Source organism: Triticum aestivum, chromosome 4A (assembly GCF_018294505.1).
Source record: "Triticum aestivum cultivar Chinese Spring chromosome 4A, IWGSC CS RefSeq v2.1, whole genome shotgun sequence".
Taxonomy (NCBI): Eukaryota; Viridiplantae; Streptophyta; class Magnoliopsida; order Poales; family Poaceae; genus Triticum; species Triticum aestivum.
This window is the reverse complement of record NC_057803.1, coordinates 748006431-748021021: the sequence shown is the minus strand read 5'-3', so window position 1 is coordinate 748021021 and position 14591 is coordinate 748006431. Positions and strand designations below refer to the sequence as shown.

Sequence of the window (14591 nt, the reverse complement as noted above, 5' to 3'; positions counted from 1 at the left end):
CCTCTCTGATCTCGTGGTAGATCTACTCTTGTACTACCCATATCATCAATACTAATCAAGCAGGAGTAGGGTTTTACCTCCATCGAGAAGGCCCGAACCTGGGTAAAAACATCGTGTCCCTTGTCTCCTGTTACCATCCGCCTAGACGCACAATTCGGGACCCCCTACCCGAGATCCGCCGATTTTGACACCAACATTGGTGCTCTCATTGAGAGTTCCTCTGTGTCGTCATCTTTAGGCCCGATAGCTCCTCCGATCATCAACAACGATGCGGTCCAGGGTGAGACTTTTCTCCCCGGATAGATCTTCGTGTTCGGCAGCTTTGCACTGCGGGCCAATTCGCTTGGCCATCTGGAGCAGATCGAAAGCTACGCCCCTGGCCATCATGTCAGATTTGGAAGTTTGAACTACACGGCTGACATCCGCGGAGACTTGATCTTCGACGGGTTCGAGCCACAGCCGAGCGCGCCGCACTATCACAAAGGGCATGATCTAGCTCTGCCGCCGAACAGTGCCCAGGAGGCCGCCCCAGTGTCCGCTCCGACCCTTAGCTCGGAGCTGATTGCGCCAATCGAGGACTGGTGGCTGGACACCGCCTCGAGGGCTGCAATCTCTATGGCAATCGAGCCGAACACCAGCCTTGTCCTTTGCGAAGCTCGTGACCCCAAGGTGTCGGACTCCTTTCCGGACTCCGAACCTTCCGCGCCCCTGCCGATCGAACCCGATTGGGCGCCGATCAAGGAGTTCGCCGCCACGGACATCTTTCAGCACTCGCCCTTCGGCGACATTCTGAATTCACTAAAGTCTCTCTCTTTATCAGGAGAGACCTAGCCGAACTATGGTCAGCAAGGTTGGGATGCGGAGGACGAAGAAATTCAAAGCCCACCCACCACCCACTTCGTAGCCACTGTCGATGATTTAACCGACATGCTCGACTTCGACTCCGAAGACATCGACGGTATGGACGCCGATGCAGGAGACGACCAAGAACCAGCGCCTATAGGGCACTGGAAGGCCACCTCGTCATACGACATATACATGGTGGACACCCCAAAAGAAGGGAATGGCGATGGAACAACGGAGGATGACCCCTCCAAGAAGCAGCCTAAGCGCCGGCGTCAGCGGCGCCGCTCTAAATCCCGCCAAAGCAAAAACGGCGATTCCGGCACGGGAGATAATAACACCCCGGACAGTGCCGAAGACAACCCCCTCCAGCAGGATTCAGCACAGGAGGATGGAGAAGCCAGCCCTCATGAGAGAGCGGCAGACAGAGAGGTAGAGGACGATAATTACATGCCTCCCTCCGAAGACGAGGCAAGCCTCGACGACGACGAATTTGTCGTGCCTGAGGATCCCGTCGAACAAGAGCGTTTCAAACGCAGGCTTATGGCCACGGCGAGCAGCCTCAAGAAAAAACAGCAGCAGCTTAGAGCTGACCAAGACTTGCTAGCCGACAGATGGACTGAAGTCCTTGCGGCCGAAGAGTACGAACTCGAACGCCCCTCCAAGAGCTACCCAAAGCGCAGGCTGCTACCCCGATTAGAGGAGGAAGCACCTAAACCTACATCACCAGCGCACGACGCGGCCGACCGGCCACCTCGTGGCCGCGACAGAGAGGCCTCTCGGCCATCCACTCAAGCCGCACCCCGGCGTCGCTCAAAAAATACCAAGGCACGGGGAAATGCGCCAGACCTGCGAGACATATTGGAGGACAAGGCAAGGCAAACAAGATCGATCTACGGATCGCGTGGGCGCCCCACGACACGTGACGATAACCGTCATGCCGGATATGGCAAATACGGCCAGGCCGAACACAGCAGACAAAGCTCATTTGAGCTACGTCGTGATATAGCCCAGTACAGAGGCGCCGCACACCCACTATGCTTCACAGATGAAGTAATGGATCATCAAATCCCCGAGGGTTTTAAACCCGTAAACATCGAATCATACGATGGCACAACAGATCCTGCGGTATGGATCGAGGATTATCTCCTTCATATCCACATGGCCCGCGGTGATGATCTACACGCTATCAAATACCTCCCACTCAAGCTTAAAGGACCAGCTCGGCATTGGCTTAACAGCTTGCCAGCAGAGTCAATTGGTTGCTGGGAGGACCTGGAAGCCGCATTCCTCGACAATTTCCAGGGCACCTATGTGCGACCACCAGACGCCGATGACCTAAGCCACATAATTCAGCAGCCAGAGGAATCGGCCAGACAATTCTGGACACGGTTCCTAACCAAGAAAAATCAAATAGTCGACTGTCCGGACGCAGAGGCCCTCGCAGCCTTCAAACATAACATCCGTGACGAATGGCTTGCCCGGCACCTAGGACAGGAAAAGCCGAAATCCATGGCAGCCCTCACAACACTCATGACCCGCTTTTGCGCGGGAGAAGACAGCTGGCTAGCTCGTAGTAATAACATGACCAAGAGCCCTGGTAATTCGGATACCAAGGACAACAATGGCAGGTCGCGTCGCAACAAGCACAAGCGCCGCATTAACGGCGACAATGCTGAGGATACGGCAGTTAATGCCGGATTCAGAGGCTCTAAACCCGGTCAGCGGAAAAAGCCATTCAAAAGAAATACTCCGGGCCCGTCCAGTTTGGACCGAATACTCGATCGCTCGTGCCAGATACACGGCACCCCCGAAAAACCAGCCAATCACACCAACAGGGATTGTTGGGTGTTCAAGCAGGCAGGCAAGTTAAGTGCCGAAAACAGAGACAAGGGGCTGCATAGCGATGACGAGGAGGAGCCCCGGCCGCCGAACAATAGGGGACAGAAGGGCTTTCCCCCACAAGTGCGGACGGTGAACATGATATACGCAACCCACATCCCCAAAAGGGAGCGGAAGCGTGCACTCAGGGACGTATATGCGTTGGAGCCAGTCGCCCCAAAGTTCAACCCGTGGTCCTCCTGCCCGATCACTTTTGATCGAAGGGACCACCCCACTAGCATCCGCCACGGCGGATTCGCCGCATTGGTTCTAGACCCAATCATTGACGGATTTCACCTCACTAGAGTCCTTATGGACGGCGGCAGCAGCCTGAACCTGCTTTATCAGGATACAGTGCGAAAAATGGGCATAGATCCCTCAAGGATTAAACCCACAAAGACGACCTTTAAAGGCGTCATACCAGGTGTAGAGGCCAACTGTACAGGCTCAGTTACACTCGAAGTGGTCTTCGGATCCCCGGATAATTTCCGAAGCGAGGAGTTAATCTTCGACATAGTCCCGTTCCGCAGTGGCTATCACGCCCTGCTCGGACGAACCGCATTTGCAAAGTTCAATGCGGTGCCGCACTACGCATACCTCAAGCTCAAGATGCCAGGCCCTCGAGGAGTCATTACGGTCAATGGAAACACCGAACGCTCTCTCCGAACGGAGGAGCATACGGCGGCCCTCGCGGCGGAAGTACAAAGTAGCCTCTCAAGGCAATTCTCCAGTCCGGCTATTAAACGTCCGGACACCGTCAAGCGCGCCCGGAGTAACCTACAACAAGACCGCCTGGCACGTTCCGAGCAAGCGTAGCAGTGCGGCCCCAACCCCAGCCCTCGCGAAATTGCGAAACCAGTACCACGCGTACATAATTACGCTCTGGAAATACCATGGGCATAAGGGGAGGGGCACAACCACGGCACGCCCAAAATGCGGCTCAACCGCACTAGGGGCTCCCGATTTTGTCATTTCTTTTTTCTTACTTTCAGGACTCCACTCTCCGGAAGGCCTGTCCGGCAGTACAATCGCCGAACACACGATGCAACAGCCAGGGAGGCAGCAAGCTACGTCGAATGTCCAGGTGGTCTCTATAACGAGCTAAATACCTGTCTTACATAAAGTCTCGCAGCTTGCCCCTGGAGGGGGACATGTCAAATAATCCCATCTCTTGCTTATCGCACTATTTGTATCGTTCTGCTTTCACAGCAGCCTTTTAATAAACAATACATAGCTCTTGTCTATTATTGCATTCATTTTTTATGTAAATATGTTCAGTTATGACATTATGCAACCGTACACTTTGGTACGGCCAATACACCAGGGGCTTAAGTACCCCAGAATATGGTGTGAGAAGTCCGAACACTCTCACGAGTGCGGCACCCCGAACTTATAGCATTATATGCATCGGCTCCGAATCATGTCTTGGGTCAATAGTTGGGTTTGCCCGGCTCCCATGTTTTGGTACCTTACGTTCCGTTATATCGGCTAAGGTAGCGCTGGGAGAACTACTGCGATTGTGCCCCGGTTGAGCTGGGTTAAGCACCTCAGTAGAGAAAGCTAAAACTGACCGTCATGATAGGGCGAGAGCCGGTCGCTGTTCGAGAGGTTTCGAGTCCCTAAAGACTTATGCCGCTTAGAGCGAGGAGCTGGCTTTGTCCGGCCTAGGCGTGGATAGCGCCCCGAACTCGGTCTTCCGAATACTAGGGGCTTCGCCGAAATTTAAAATTATAGAATTCTATGGCTAAGTGAGAGTGATAAAGCATTATAGTCCGATTGCCTTGTTCGTTGTGCTGAGCGCCTCCCTCGAAGGACCCAAGAATGGGAACAAGAGCGCTCAGGTTTATCCCGAACACCCCAGCACTCGTGGCATGGGGGTAGAAGCCGACGACTCGCCATCTCTCAGATTTAATAAACGGCCGCACAGAAGGTAATATTTTAAATTCAAAAAGCGTTGCTTAGCGCATATGAACAAGTTTTCAGCGCACAGGATAACACGAGCGAGTTTACTCAAAAATTACATCCTTGGAACACTCATTCGCCACAAGGCAGGCACCCTTCAGGACGCCCTCATAATACAACTCGGGCTTGCGATGCTCCTTCCCCTCCGGTGGCCCATCTGTCACCAGCTTCTCAGCATCCATCTTGCCCCAGTGTACTTTAACACGGGCAAGGGCCCTACGGGCGCCTTCGATGCATACGGAGCGCTTGATGATTTCAAGCCATGGACAGGCATCCGCCAGCCGCCTCACCAGCCCAAAGTAGCTCCCAGGCATGACCTCCCCAGGCCATAGCCGGCCTATAAGGCCCTTCATGGCCTGTTCGGCTACCTTATGGAGCTCGACCAGCTGCTTCAGCTGGTCGCTCAAGGGCACCGGGTGTCCGGCCTCAACATACTGGGACCAGAACACCTTCTCCGTCGAGCTCCCTTCCTCGGCTCGGTAGAATGCGGCAGCGTCGGACACACTGCGGGGCAGATCTGCGAATGCTCCTGGAGAGCTCCGGACTCGGGTAAGTAACAAGTAATTCACTTTCACGTGCTTGCTTTGCATAAAGAATGCCTTACCCGCCGCTATCTTCTTCATCGCCTCAATTTCCTGGAGGGCTTTTTGGGCTTCGGCCTTGGCAGATTTGGCGCTCTCAAGGGCCGAGGCAAGCTCGGACTCTCGAGTCTTTGAGTCAAGCTCCAAACTCTCGTGTTTTTTCACAAGAGCGTGGAGCTCTTGCCGCACCTCCGCCACCCGCGCCTCCTGCTTTTCTCGCTCGGTGCGCTCCACGGCCGCATTGTCTTCGGCCTTGGACACGCTTCCTTCAGGGTCGCCACCTCGGTTGTGGCCCCTGTAATACTCACGTTGGTCCTGTCATTATTTGCAACCAGATCTTTTTATATACTTACATAAGGTACTACTTACCTTCCTTGTCCTCGAGCTGCTTCTTGGCAAGGCCGAGCTCGTTCTCGGACCGCTCGAGGCTCTGCTTCAATGCATCGACCTCCGCAGTCAGTGCGGCAGAGGTCAGCAGCGCAGCCTGCATTCCCATATTGACATACTTATGTTAGACTCCTGCGTATATCTTTTTAGATCCTCAGTCCGGCTTTTCTTTCCGAACACCAAACTGAGCATCAGGGGCTACTGTCTATGCGGTAATATTTTTACATATCTTAAATACATACCTCAAAGCCTGTTAGAAGGCTGGCACAGGCTTCCATCAGCCCGCTCTTGGCGGACTGAACCTTCTGGATCACCGCACTCATAATAGTGCGGTGCTCCTCGTCGATGGAGGCGCCGTTAAGCACCTCCAGCAAATTATCCGGTGCCTCCGGTTGGACGGAGGTCACCGGCGTCGTAGGCTTGCCCTTCTTACTAGGGGGCCGCCTGCCGGACTCCGGAACCACTGAAGGTTCCGGTGCGGTGTCCGGCCCAGGGCCGGACTTAGAGCCCTTTGGGGTTTCATCCCCTTTGCGCCTGGAGTCCGGGAGGTCGCCTTGCGGCGCCTCCAGGACCACCTCCTCCTGGCTTGGCCCCTTTTGGGACTCCACCTCGGCATCGTCCGTAGGGCGAGGGGAGGTAGCAGTCGGGAGTGAAAGACTATTCACATCCGACGAATCCAGGGAGCCGCTCGACGAAGCGTCGAGCCGGGCCTTGGGCGGACTGCATGATTATATTCGGCGTCAGAAGATACTGTGCAATAAAGGAACGCCATGAGTTATTCTGGTATCCGGATACTTACGATTTTGCCAGGGGCTTGGCCCTGGATGGCCACTCCTCTTCGCCGTCGTCGGTGTTGGTGGAGTAGTCCGGAGGAAGGGTCTTTCCCTTCTTGGACCCTCCGGCCCCCCTAGTTGGGGCGGCCTTCCTTTTCTTTCCTCCCCCCGTTGGAGGGGGAGAGGCCTCTTCTTCCTCCTCCTCGTCTTCGTGGGAGGAGTGCGCTTCGGAGTCATCGGACGATGAATCCGACACCACCAGGCGCCGGGAACTCTTTCGAGTTCCCGTGGCCTTCTTCTTGGCCTTCTTCTCCGGCACCACGTAAGGTGCCGGGACCAGCAGCTTCGCCAAGCGGGCATCTGCTGGGCCTTCGGGCAAAGGAGCCGGACAGTCGATCTGTCCGGACTTCTTCTGCCAGTCCTGTCAAAGGAACGGGAGCTTAGATCCCGCATAGAGTCAAACTATGAAAAACAAGTATCCCGTAAAGGGTAAAACGAGCTTACTACGCTGGCTTGGCGCTTCGCGCAGAATCCGCGATCCTCGGTAATGGGAGGGGGAACCTCGGCGCCCTTGAATAGCACCTTCCAGGCATCCTCGTGCGTTGTGTCAAAGAGCCTGGACAAAGTTTGGTGCTGGGCCGGGTCGAACTCCCACAAGTTAAAAGCCCGTCGTTGACACGGGAGGATCCGGCGGAGGAGCATGACCTGGACTACGTTGACAAGTTTAACCTTCTTGTCCACCAGGTTTTGGACGCAGGTTTGGAGTCCGGTCAGCTCTCCCGAATTACCCCACGACAGGCCCTTCTCTTTCCAGGAGGTGAGCCGTGTGGGGATGCCAGATTGGAATTCGGGGGCCGCTGCCCATTCAGGGTCACGCGGCTCGGTGATGTAGAACCACCCCGATTGCCACCCTTTGATGGTTTCCACAAAGGAGCCCTCGAGCCATATGACGTTGGGCATCTTGCCCACCATGGCGCCTCCGCACTCCGCTTGCTGGCCGCCCACTACCTTCGGCTTGACATTGAAGGTCTTCAGCCATAAGCCGAAGTGGGGCTTGATGCGGAGGAAGGCCTCGCACACGACGATAAACGCCGAGATGTTGAGGATGAAGTTCGGGACCAGATCGTGGAAATCCAGGCCGTAGTAGAACATGAGCCCCCGAAAAAATGGGTGGAGTGGGAAGCCCAGTCCGCGGAGGAAATGGGGGAGGAACACCACCCTCTCATGGGGCCTAGGGGTTGGGATGAGCTGCCCCTCGTCTGGGAGCCGGTGTGCAACGTCGTTGGACAAGTATCCGGCTTTCCTCAACTTTTTGATGTGCCCCTCCGTGACGGAGGAGGCCATCCACCTGCCTCCCGCTCTGGACATGGCTGGAGAAGGTTGAGGTGGGAAGTGCGGACTTGGGCGCTGGAGCTCGAGTGCGTGGAAATGGATAAGCGAAGGAGGAAGAAGGCATAGATGAAAAAGGTGGATCCTTATCCCCTTATATGGGCGGGCGAAACTATGTGCCCCCACCAGCCTGGTAAAACTCGCTTATCTCCCAAGCACCGTGATTAATGGCACGGTTGGGTTACCCACACCCGTATTGATGAGAATCCCGGAATAAGGGGACACGATCTCTTCTTCGACAAGACGTGCCAAGGAAACCACCTCGTTAAACGCGCTGAGGTGGGACAGTAAAACGATTCGAATAAAGGCTTGGTCGTGGCGTGATGTCACGCTGCGGAATACGTCAGCAGATTAGATTTGTACAAATATTATTCTCTCTACGGTGGTATGTGGAACTTATTTTGCAGAGCCGGACACTATCCTTGTGTTCAAAATCTTCTATGAAGTATTCGGAGGAGGAACCCGCCTTGCAATGCCGAAGACAATCTGCGCGCCGGACTCGTTGTCATTGAAGCCTGGTTCAGGGGCTACTGAGGGAGTCCTGGATCAGGGGGTGTCCGGATGACCGGACTATAACCTTTGGCCGGACTCCTGGACTATGAAGATACAAGATTGAAGACTTCGTCCCGTGTTCGGATGGGACTTTCCTTGGCGTGGAAGGCAAGCTTGGCGATACGGATATGTAGATCTCCTCCCATTGTAACTGACTCTGTGTAACCCTAGACCTCTCCGGTGTCTATATAAACCGGAGGATTTTAGTCCGTAGGACGAACAACAATCATACCATAGGCTAGCCTCTAGGGTTTAGCCTCTCTGATCTCGTGGTAGATCTACTCTTGTACTACCCATATCATCAATATTAATCAAGCAGGAGTAGGGTTTTACCTCCATCGAGAGGGCCCGAACCTGGGTAAAAACATCGTGTCCCTTGTCTCCTGTTACCATCCGCCTAGACGCACAGTTCGGGACCCCCTACCCGAGATCCGCCGGTTTTGACACCGACAGTACTCTTCTCACTCTATGCACCCTTCTTTGGTTGAACTGGCTGTTTCATGTCCTTTTGAATTGTTTGTGGATACTGCCACATAGTGCATTGACGACATGGTTCCAGTGGAGTGGTAAATTTCAGGCAACCACTGCATTTCATATTTCTTTTGATTGACTGCCAAAACTCCGGCACGCATTATGTATTTTCAAATCATCCAGACACGCATGTTTGTGTAATAAGTAGTCGCACACCATGGAGATTTTATTCAGGATCAAAGGTTACTCTTCATTGAACATACGACTTTGTGAACTCACTTTTAAGGTAGATGATGCAGCTTTTCTGGTTCACCTTCTATAATTGAACAGAAAATATTGATCAGAATATTCCTTTTTTGACATTACAGTGATGGCAGATTATGTGGCTGAAGAATGTATGTACGTAAAGGGTGGATACTTTAACTGTTTTAATTGTTTCTCCATACTTGTGTCTCATCTGATCCAAATTCTTTCCTTCAAGTTGGCCTATGATGTGCTATGACTGATGGTGGAAATTAACCATGCTCTGATCTGTGTGTATCACTTCTCTTGGTAGGAATTGAGCAGCCTTACGTAACCACTTAAATTTCATTGGTACCATATTTAACCATACTCTATCCATTCTGATTTGCATGGTCCCTTTTTTCATGAAAGTAAGAGGGGCTTCTATTTTATTGGCAATATGAGGAAATGGCTCATATGAGAAAAACACATATGGAAAATGCAGGGACGTCAATCATGTATGAAAATTATAGATGTGAACTTACAGAGAATTAGAAATATATTTACTCTAAAGAAGGTGCATGTATCATTTGTTGTCGATTGTTTGTAATTTGCATTTGTCGATTTCGTACAGAAACCGGTGTATCGCATATCTATATCAACCGGGTGCATCTTCTTCTCGATCTGGTGAGCGTGACCCTGTTATCAAAGATTATACTGCTTTAACATTATTTTTCTCCCTGTTATATTTAGTGATTATAGTGTTTCCCCGTGATTTTATATTAGACTTTTTTTATCGCAGCCATTGCACATGAATAGTGTACTACTGAGACAATAGATTAATTCTACTGCACCGTGATTGTATGAGGAGGTTTCTACTACTACCTCTCTCTCAGTTTACAGGGCATGCGCGTACCCCTAGGTCGTCTATTTGACCAACCTAATACAAGTCATATATTACAAAAATTATACCAATATAAACTTCAGATGTTCTATTTTCAAAAGATATGATTTTTGTGTTATATAGTTTATATTAGGGTGGTCAAATTGGCAACCTAGGTATACGCGTAGGACTTGTAAACTGAGACGGAGGGAGTATCTTTATATTCATGGTCATAAAGGTGTGCACTTTGAGCATAATCAGACCTCACTTCACCCAACAATTATGTGTGTTGCCTGGAAATTATGTGGAAATGTGTCAATAGACCATGGCATGATCACTGAGACTAGAGGGTGAGAGTTTCCAAAGTTATTACTTTACCTGGTGTTCATATGCTTCAACATTATGACAATTACATGGTTTAAAATCAATGTAAGAAATATTTTCTCATGTATAATATATAGGTATGAGAAGATACAGATATCGCATAGTTTCTATTGATAATGCTGACAATGAGCCCAAAATTCTTGCGATATTTTATCATGATAATTTTTTTTATTATACATATGTTACAGAAGTAAACATTGGGTGGCATATATACCCTAAGAGGACATGTTATTTTGCCACGATGACAACGTGCATTTGCACGTGCACGATTACTAGTATCAATACAAATGATCCATTACATTAGCACGAATGAGTGCATAAAAAATTTGACACTAAACTCAAGAGAGAAAACTCTATCCTATTCTGCTAACTAGATCCATCTGATGGAACTGGAACAAATTTGACAGTAAACTCAAAAGGTAAAACCTTCGGAATTTAGTCTCGTCCTTCAACATATGGCTTTAATGGTGATGAGGCCATCTCGTGCACCACGAGCTTCTCGACGGTAACTGTAGAGCCGGTGGCATTGTTGAAAACATACACACCACCTGCCGCGTTAATTGCCTCCGTCGGGTACACCCGTGATGTTGCAGTCAACCTCCCTCCCATCACAAAGCTCTCCACTATTGAATGATCCACAAGCACCCTAGCGGATAATGCCTCACCATGAAGCACCGGCACGGTGCTTCCGACTACCCGCTTCACTGGCTCCTCGGACCGAGACGACCGCGACTCGTCGTGGCAGAAGTGGGTCCGGAGGCCCCCATCGAGGCCCCTGGACACGTAGAAGTACACCGCCATTTGTTCGCTGCGGCTCTTGGTGGCATGGATTAGGAGGCCAAAGGGTCCGAGCACACCACGGTTGGCAGCACCGCCGCTGGTACTGCAGTTGTAGCTCACGTCTGCCTCGTTCAGGGCAGCGACGGCGGAAGCATTGAGGCGGAAGGAGGCCTCGATGTCAAGCTGAGCGGCTTGGTGCAGGTGGAGGGGGACGACAGAGCCGGTCCCGATTGTGATGCTACCGAAGTTGGTTGCGTTATGGCGGAGGGTGTCGATCTCCTCCACCGGCCATTGGAGTAGATTCATCCGGGTCTTTTCATCCAGCGCCACTGTCCTTGGAATGGCCTACATGCTCATCATGCCCGAGTCATTAGTTAGTTCTTTGACTAAGTATGTTCTCAAGTTTGAATGCACATTGACGCCAATAATATTTTGAGAAAAAAACGACCAAAATGATTCTTGTTTATAAGTAACAATGGCTCGGCATACACAGCAGCAGATAGGGGACTCGAAAATTTAACCTCTTGGAAGATGCCAAGGGTATTCAATTCACATGTACTGATTGATCGATTAATATATGCATGCAGTGATATACTCAATCTTCAAGAGGTGATGCATGATATATCTATTTGAGCATGCATAACGAACGGATCTTTATCGGAAAAAAATGCATAACGAACTAATAGAACTACTGATAGATGATAAACACAAGATAAAACAATCATATCAATGTCCGATAACGATACCTGGAGGTTTGCCCATCCCTTGGCGATGTCGGTACAGTTGGAGTCCGTCTCACCGACATACCCCCAGCTCACGCGCCGCCGCTTCGCAGGATCATAGAAGGAAGTGGACGCAAATAACTTTCCCCAGTTGTACCTCAGGCCGATCCCCACATCCAATTCCGGGTCCAACGGCGTCCACTTGTTGGCCGCTGCATCGAACCTCCCCAGCGCGTAGTAGTCGTGCCGTTCATCGTCCATGCTCGCCTTCAGCACATACAAATCCTTCTCCGATGAGTTCTTGCTGTCACCGACGGGGTATAAGTCGACACACTCCCACATGCCGGTGCCTTCAACGCGGTGGACCGGGTGCGGGATGAGCTCGAAGTTGATGAAGTCTTTCGTCTTGAACATGAGGGCGATGCCGGCATGACCGTGGTCGTCCTTGGACCCAATGATGGTGCGCCACGTGTTATCGAACTTATCAAACCATGCTGTCATGGGGTCGCGGAAGTCTTTTTTATAGGTCCCGGGGGGCGGGAAGAGGACGGGGTTGCCCGGGTACTTTGTCCAGGTGCGGAGGAGGGGGTCATTAGGGTCCGCAGGTTCGGCAAGGCACTGAACCTGGGCGAGGTCGTCCGTGTTGCCCGTGTAGAGCACGACGACCTTGCCGCTGGGAAGCAAGGTGGCGGAGCCCGTCAAGACGCCGTTGCTCTCGTACCAGTGCTCGGGGACCATGGCGAGGGGCAGGCTGCGCCAGTTGACCATGTCGCGGGACACGGCGTGGCCCCATGAGATGTTGCCCCACGTTTCGCCCCTCGGGTTGTACTGGTAGAAGAAGTGGTACCATCCACGGTAGTACATCGGAGCTGCATGTTGTATTCTGAATCAACAAGTAGTTCCACAGAAGACAGACAGACAGAAGGCGAGCAAGTGATCGATGAACGTACTAACCGTTGGGGTCTGCACGCATGTCGCCGGAGTATCGTATGCCGCCGACGGAAAGCAGCCATGCATGTCAGCTTCTCCACAGATACATCAAACCTTGAGAAAAATAAACTGGTTACCGACCGTTCATGTAGTGTTTGTCCGGCTGGAAATGGAACCCTGTGCGCTGCCACTGCAGCATGGCGTTGCTCCACGGGAACCGGTCCTTGCCGCCGCCGCCACCCTCTCCCGTGCTGCTCTCCGTCTCTGCCAGGACACGGGGCCGGACATGATGCCCGTCGCCGGACACCCTGGCCCCCGTGAGCGTGTGGGCGACAAGGAGCGCCGCCACGGCCGAGGCGGCCAAGACGGCGGCGCACGCGCGCCACCTCACCCCGCCGCTAGTCCGGTAAGGCATGGCCTGTGACTCCATCACGGCAGGCGAACCAAAGTTCGAACAAAGAGAATTTGTTCCACTCTTGCTTCAGCTCAAACCAAGAATGTGTTGGGCAGCTCAGCCAAGCGGAGGGATTTATAGTGGATTTGGGAACGGGCAATACTGCCCATAGATTTGACCAAACCGAATATTGATAACGCGTACTCCACGATGCCCCTAGGCCCTAGCCGATCGAGAGATCAACCAAATCAAATCTGGGTAGCCAATAAGCTCGATCTCATCTAGCCCTAAAAAATCTGTGGAAAAAGGTTCTCCCTCCATTCCCTAATACAAGACCTTTTAACTTTTTCTTATGTATCTAGACACATATTAGCATATATGTTCACTTATTTTAGTATGTATGTAGTCAATTTTTTGAAATAATTAAAATGTCTTATATTAGGAAATGGAGGGAGTATTTAATAATAGTCGTATGCATACGGCTTGGAGGAAGATCTTTCTATTTTTCATGATCGAATCAGATTATCCAAATCATAAATAGTAGTACATGAGGAGAGATTTGATACTGTAATACTCGACAAGAATGCTAGCCATACTCAATCTCATAGATCCCTATAGAATCCCGTGGAAAACCATATTCAATAAAAGTAGTACGCACGGCTTGGAGGGAAGTCCTTCGTATCTTTCATGTCCACCCAGAGAGATTATCCAAATCATATTTTGTACTCCAGTTAAGATGAGAGAGTTCTTTTTACCAAACAAACATAATACTGCAATATACATACCCCACAACATATGCTGCTAGGCCAAAATGTTGTCCAAATCAAAATTATCGTATTCTAAATGAACAATATAATCCAAAATACTAATAGCCGAGAGATTTGATGCAAAAATTAATCTCCAGTTCAGCAGATGAACCATTAATATCGAGATATACATAAAAATAATAATGGTGCTGCTACGTGCAGGTAAAGTAGTTGAGAGATAGTATTGCGTGGAAGCGGGCGAGAGAAAGCGAAATCACATGTGGGCTCCCAGGTGACGCCACATCAGACTGGCCTTTCTCGGGTATTTGGAAGTTGGCCATAGTTGGAAAGAAGAGTTGTGCGCGCTTTATTGCGCCGTTGATGTTTTTTTTTAGAAAATTTTCAATCTATTCATCTTCTATCATGGCAGTACAACGAACACTAGAAATAATAAAAATTACATCCAGATCCGCAGACCACCTAGCGACGACTACAATCACTGAAGCGAGCCGAAGGCGCGCCGCCGTCATCACCCATCCTTCACTAGAATAGGGTACGGAGACCACCTAGCGACGACTACAATCACTGAAGCGAGCCGAAGGCGCGCCGCCGTCATCACCCATCCTTCACTAGAATAGGGCACAACTTGTTGTAGTAGACAGTCGGGAAGTCGTCGTGCTAAGGCCCTGTA

The 14591-nt window shown here is 51.1% G+C and overlaps 1 protein-coding gene across 1 annotated transcript; it reads right to left on the bottom strand.

Annotated features, from left to right (window-relative positions):
• Window positions 1-10763: 10763 nt before the first annotated feature.
• On the bottom strand, window positions 10764-13190 carry LOC123083606 (sucrose:sucrose 1-fructosyltransferase-like). Its single transcript, XM_044505603.1, has 4 exons — window positions 12902-13190; window positions 12785-12793; window positions 11855-12699; window positions 10764-11453 (listed from the first exon to the last, which is right to left on the bottom strand). Exons 1-4 carry the CDS (start codon window positions 13188-13190, stop codon window positions 10764-10766), a joined length of 1833 nt encoding a protein of 610 aa, XP_044361538.1.
• Between the last annotated feature and the right edge of the window lie 1401 nt (window positions 13191-14591).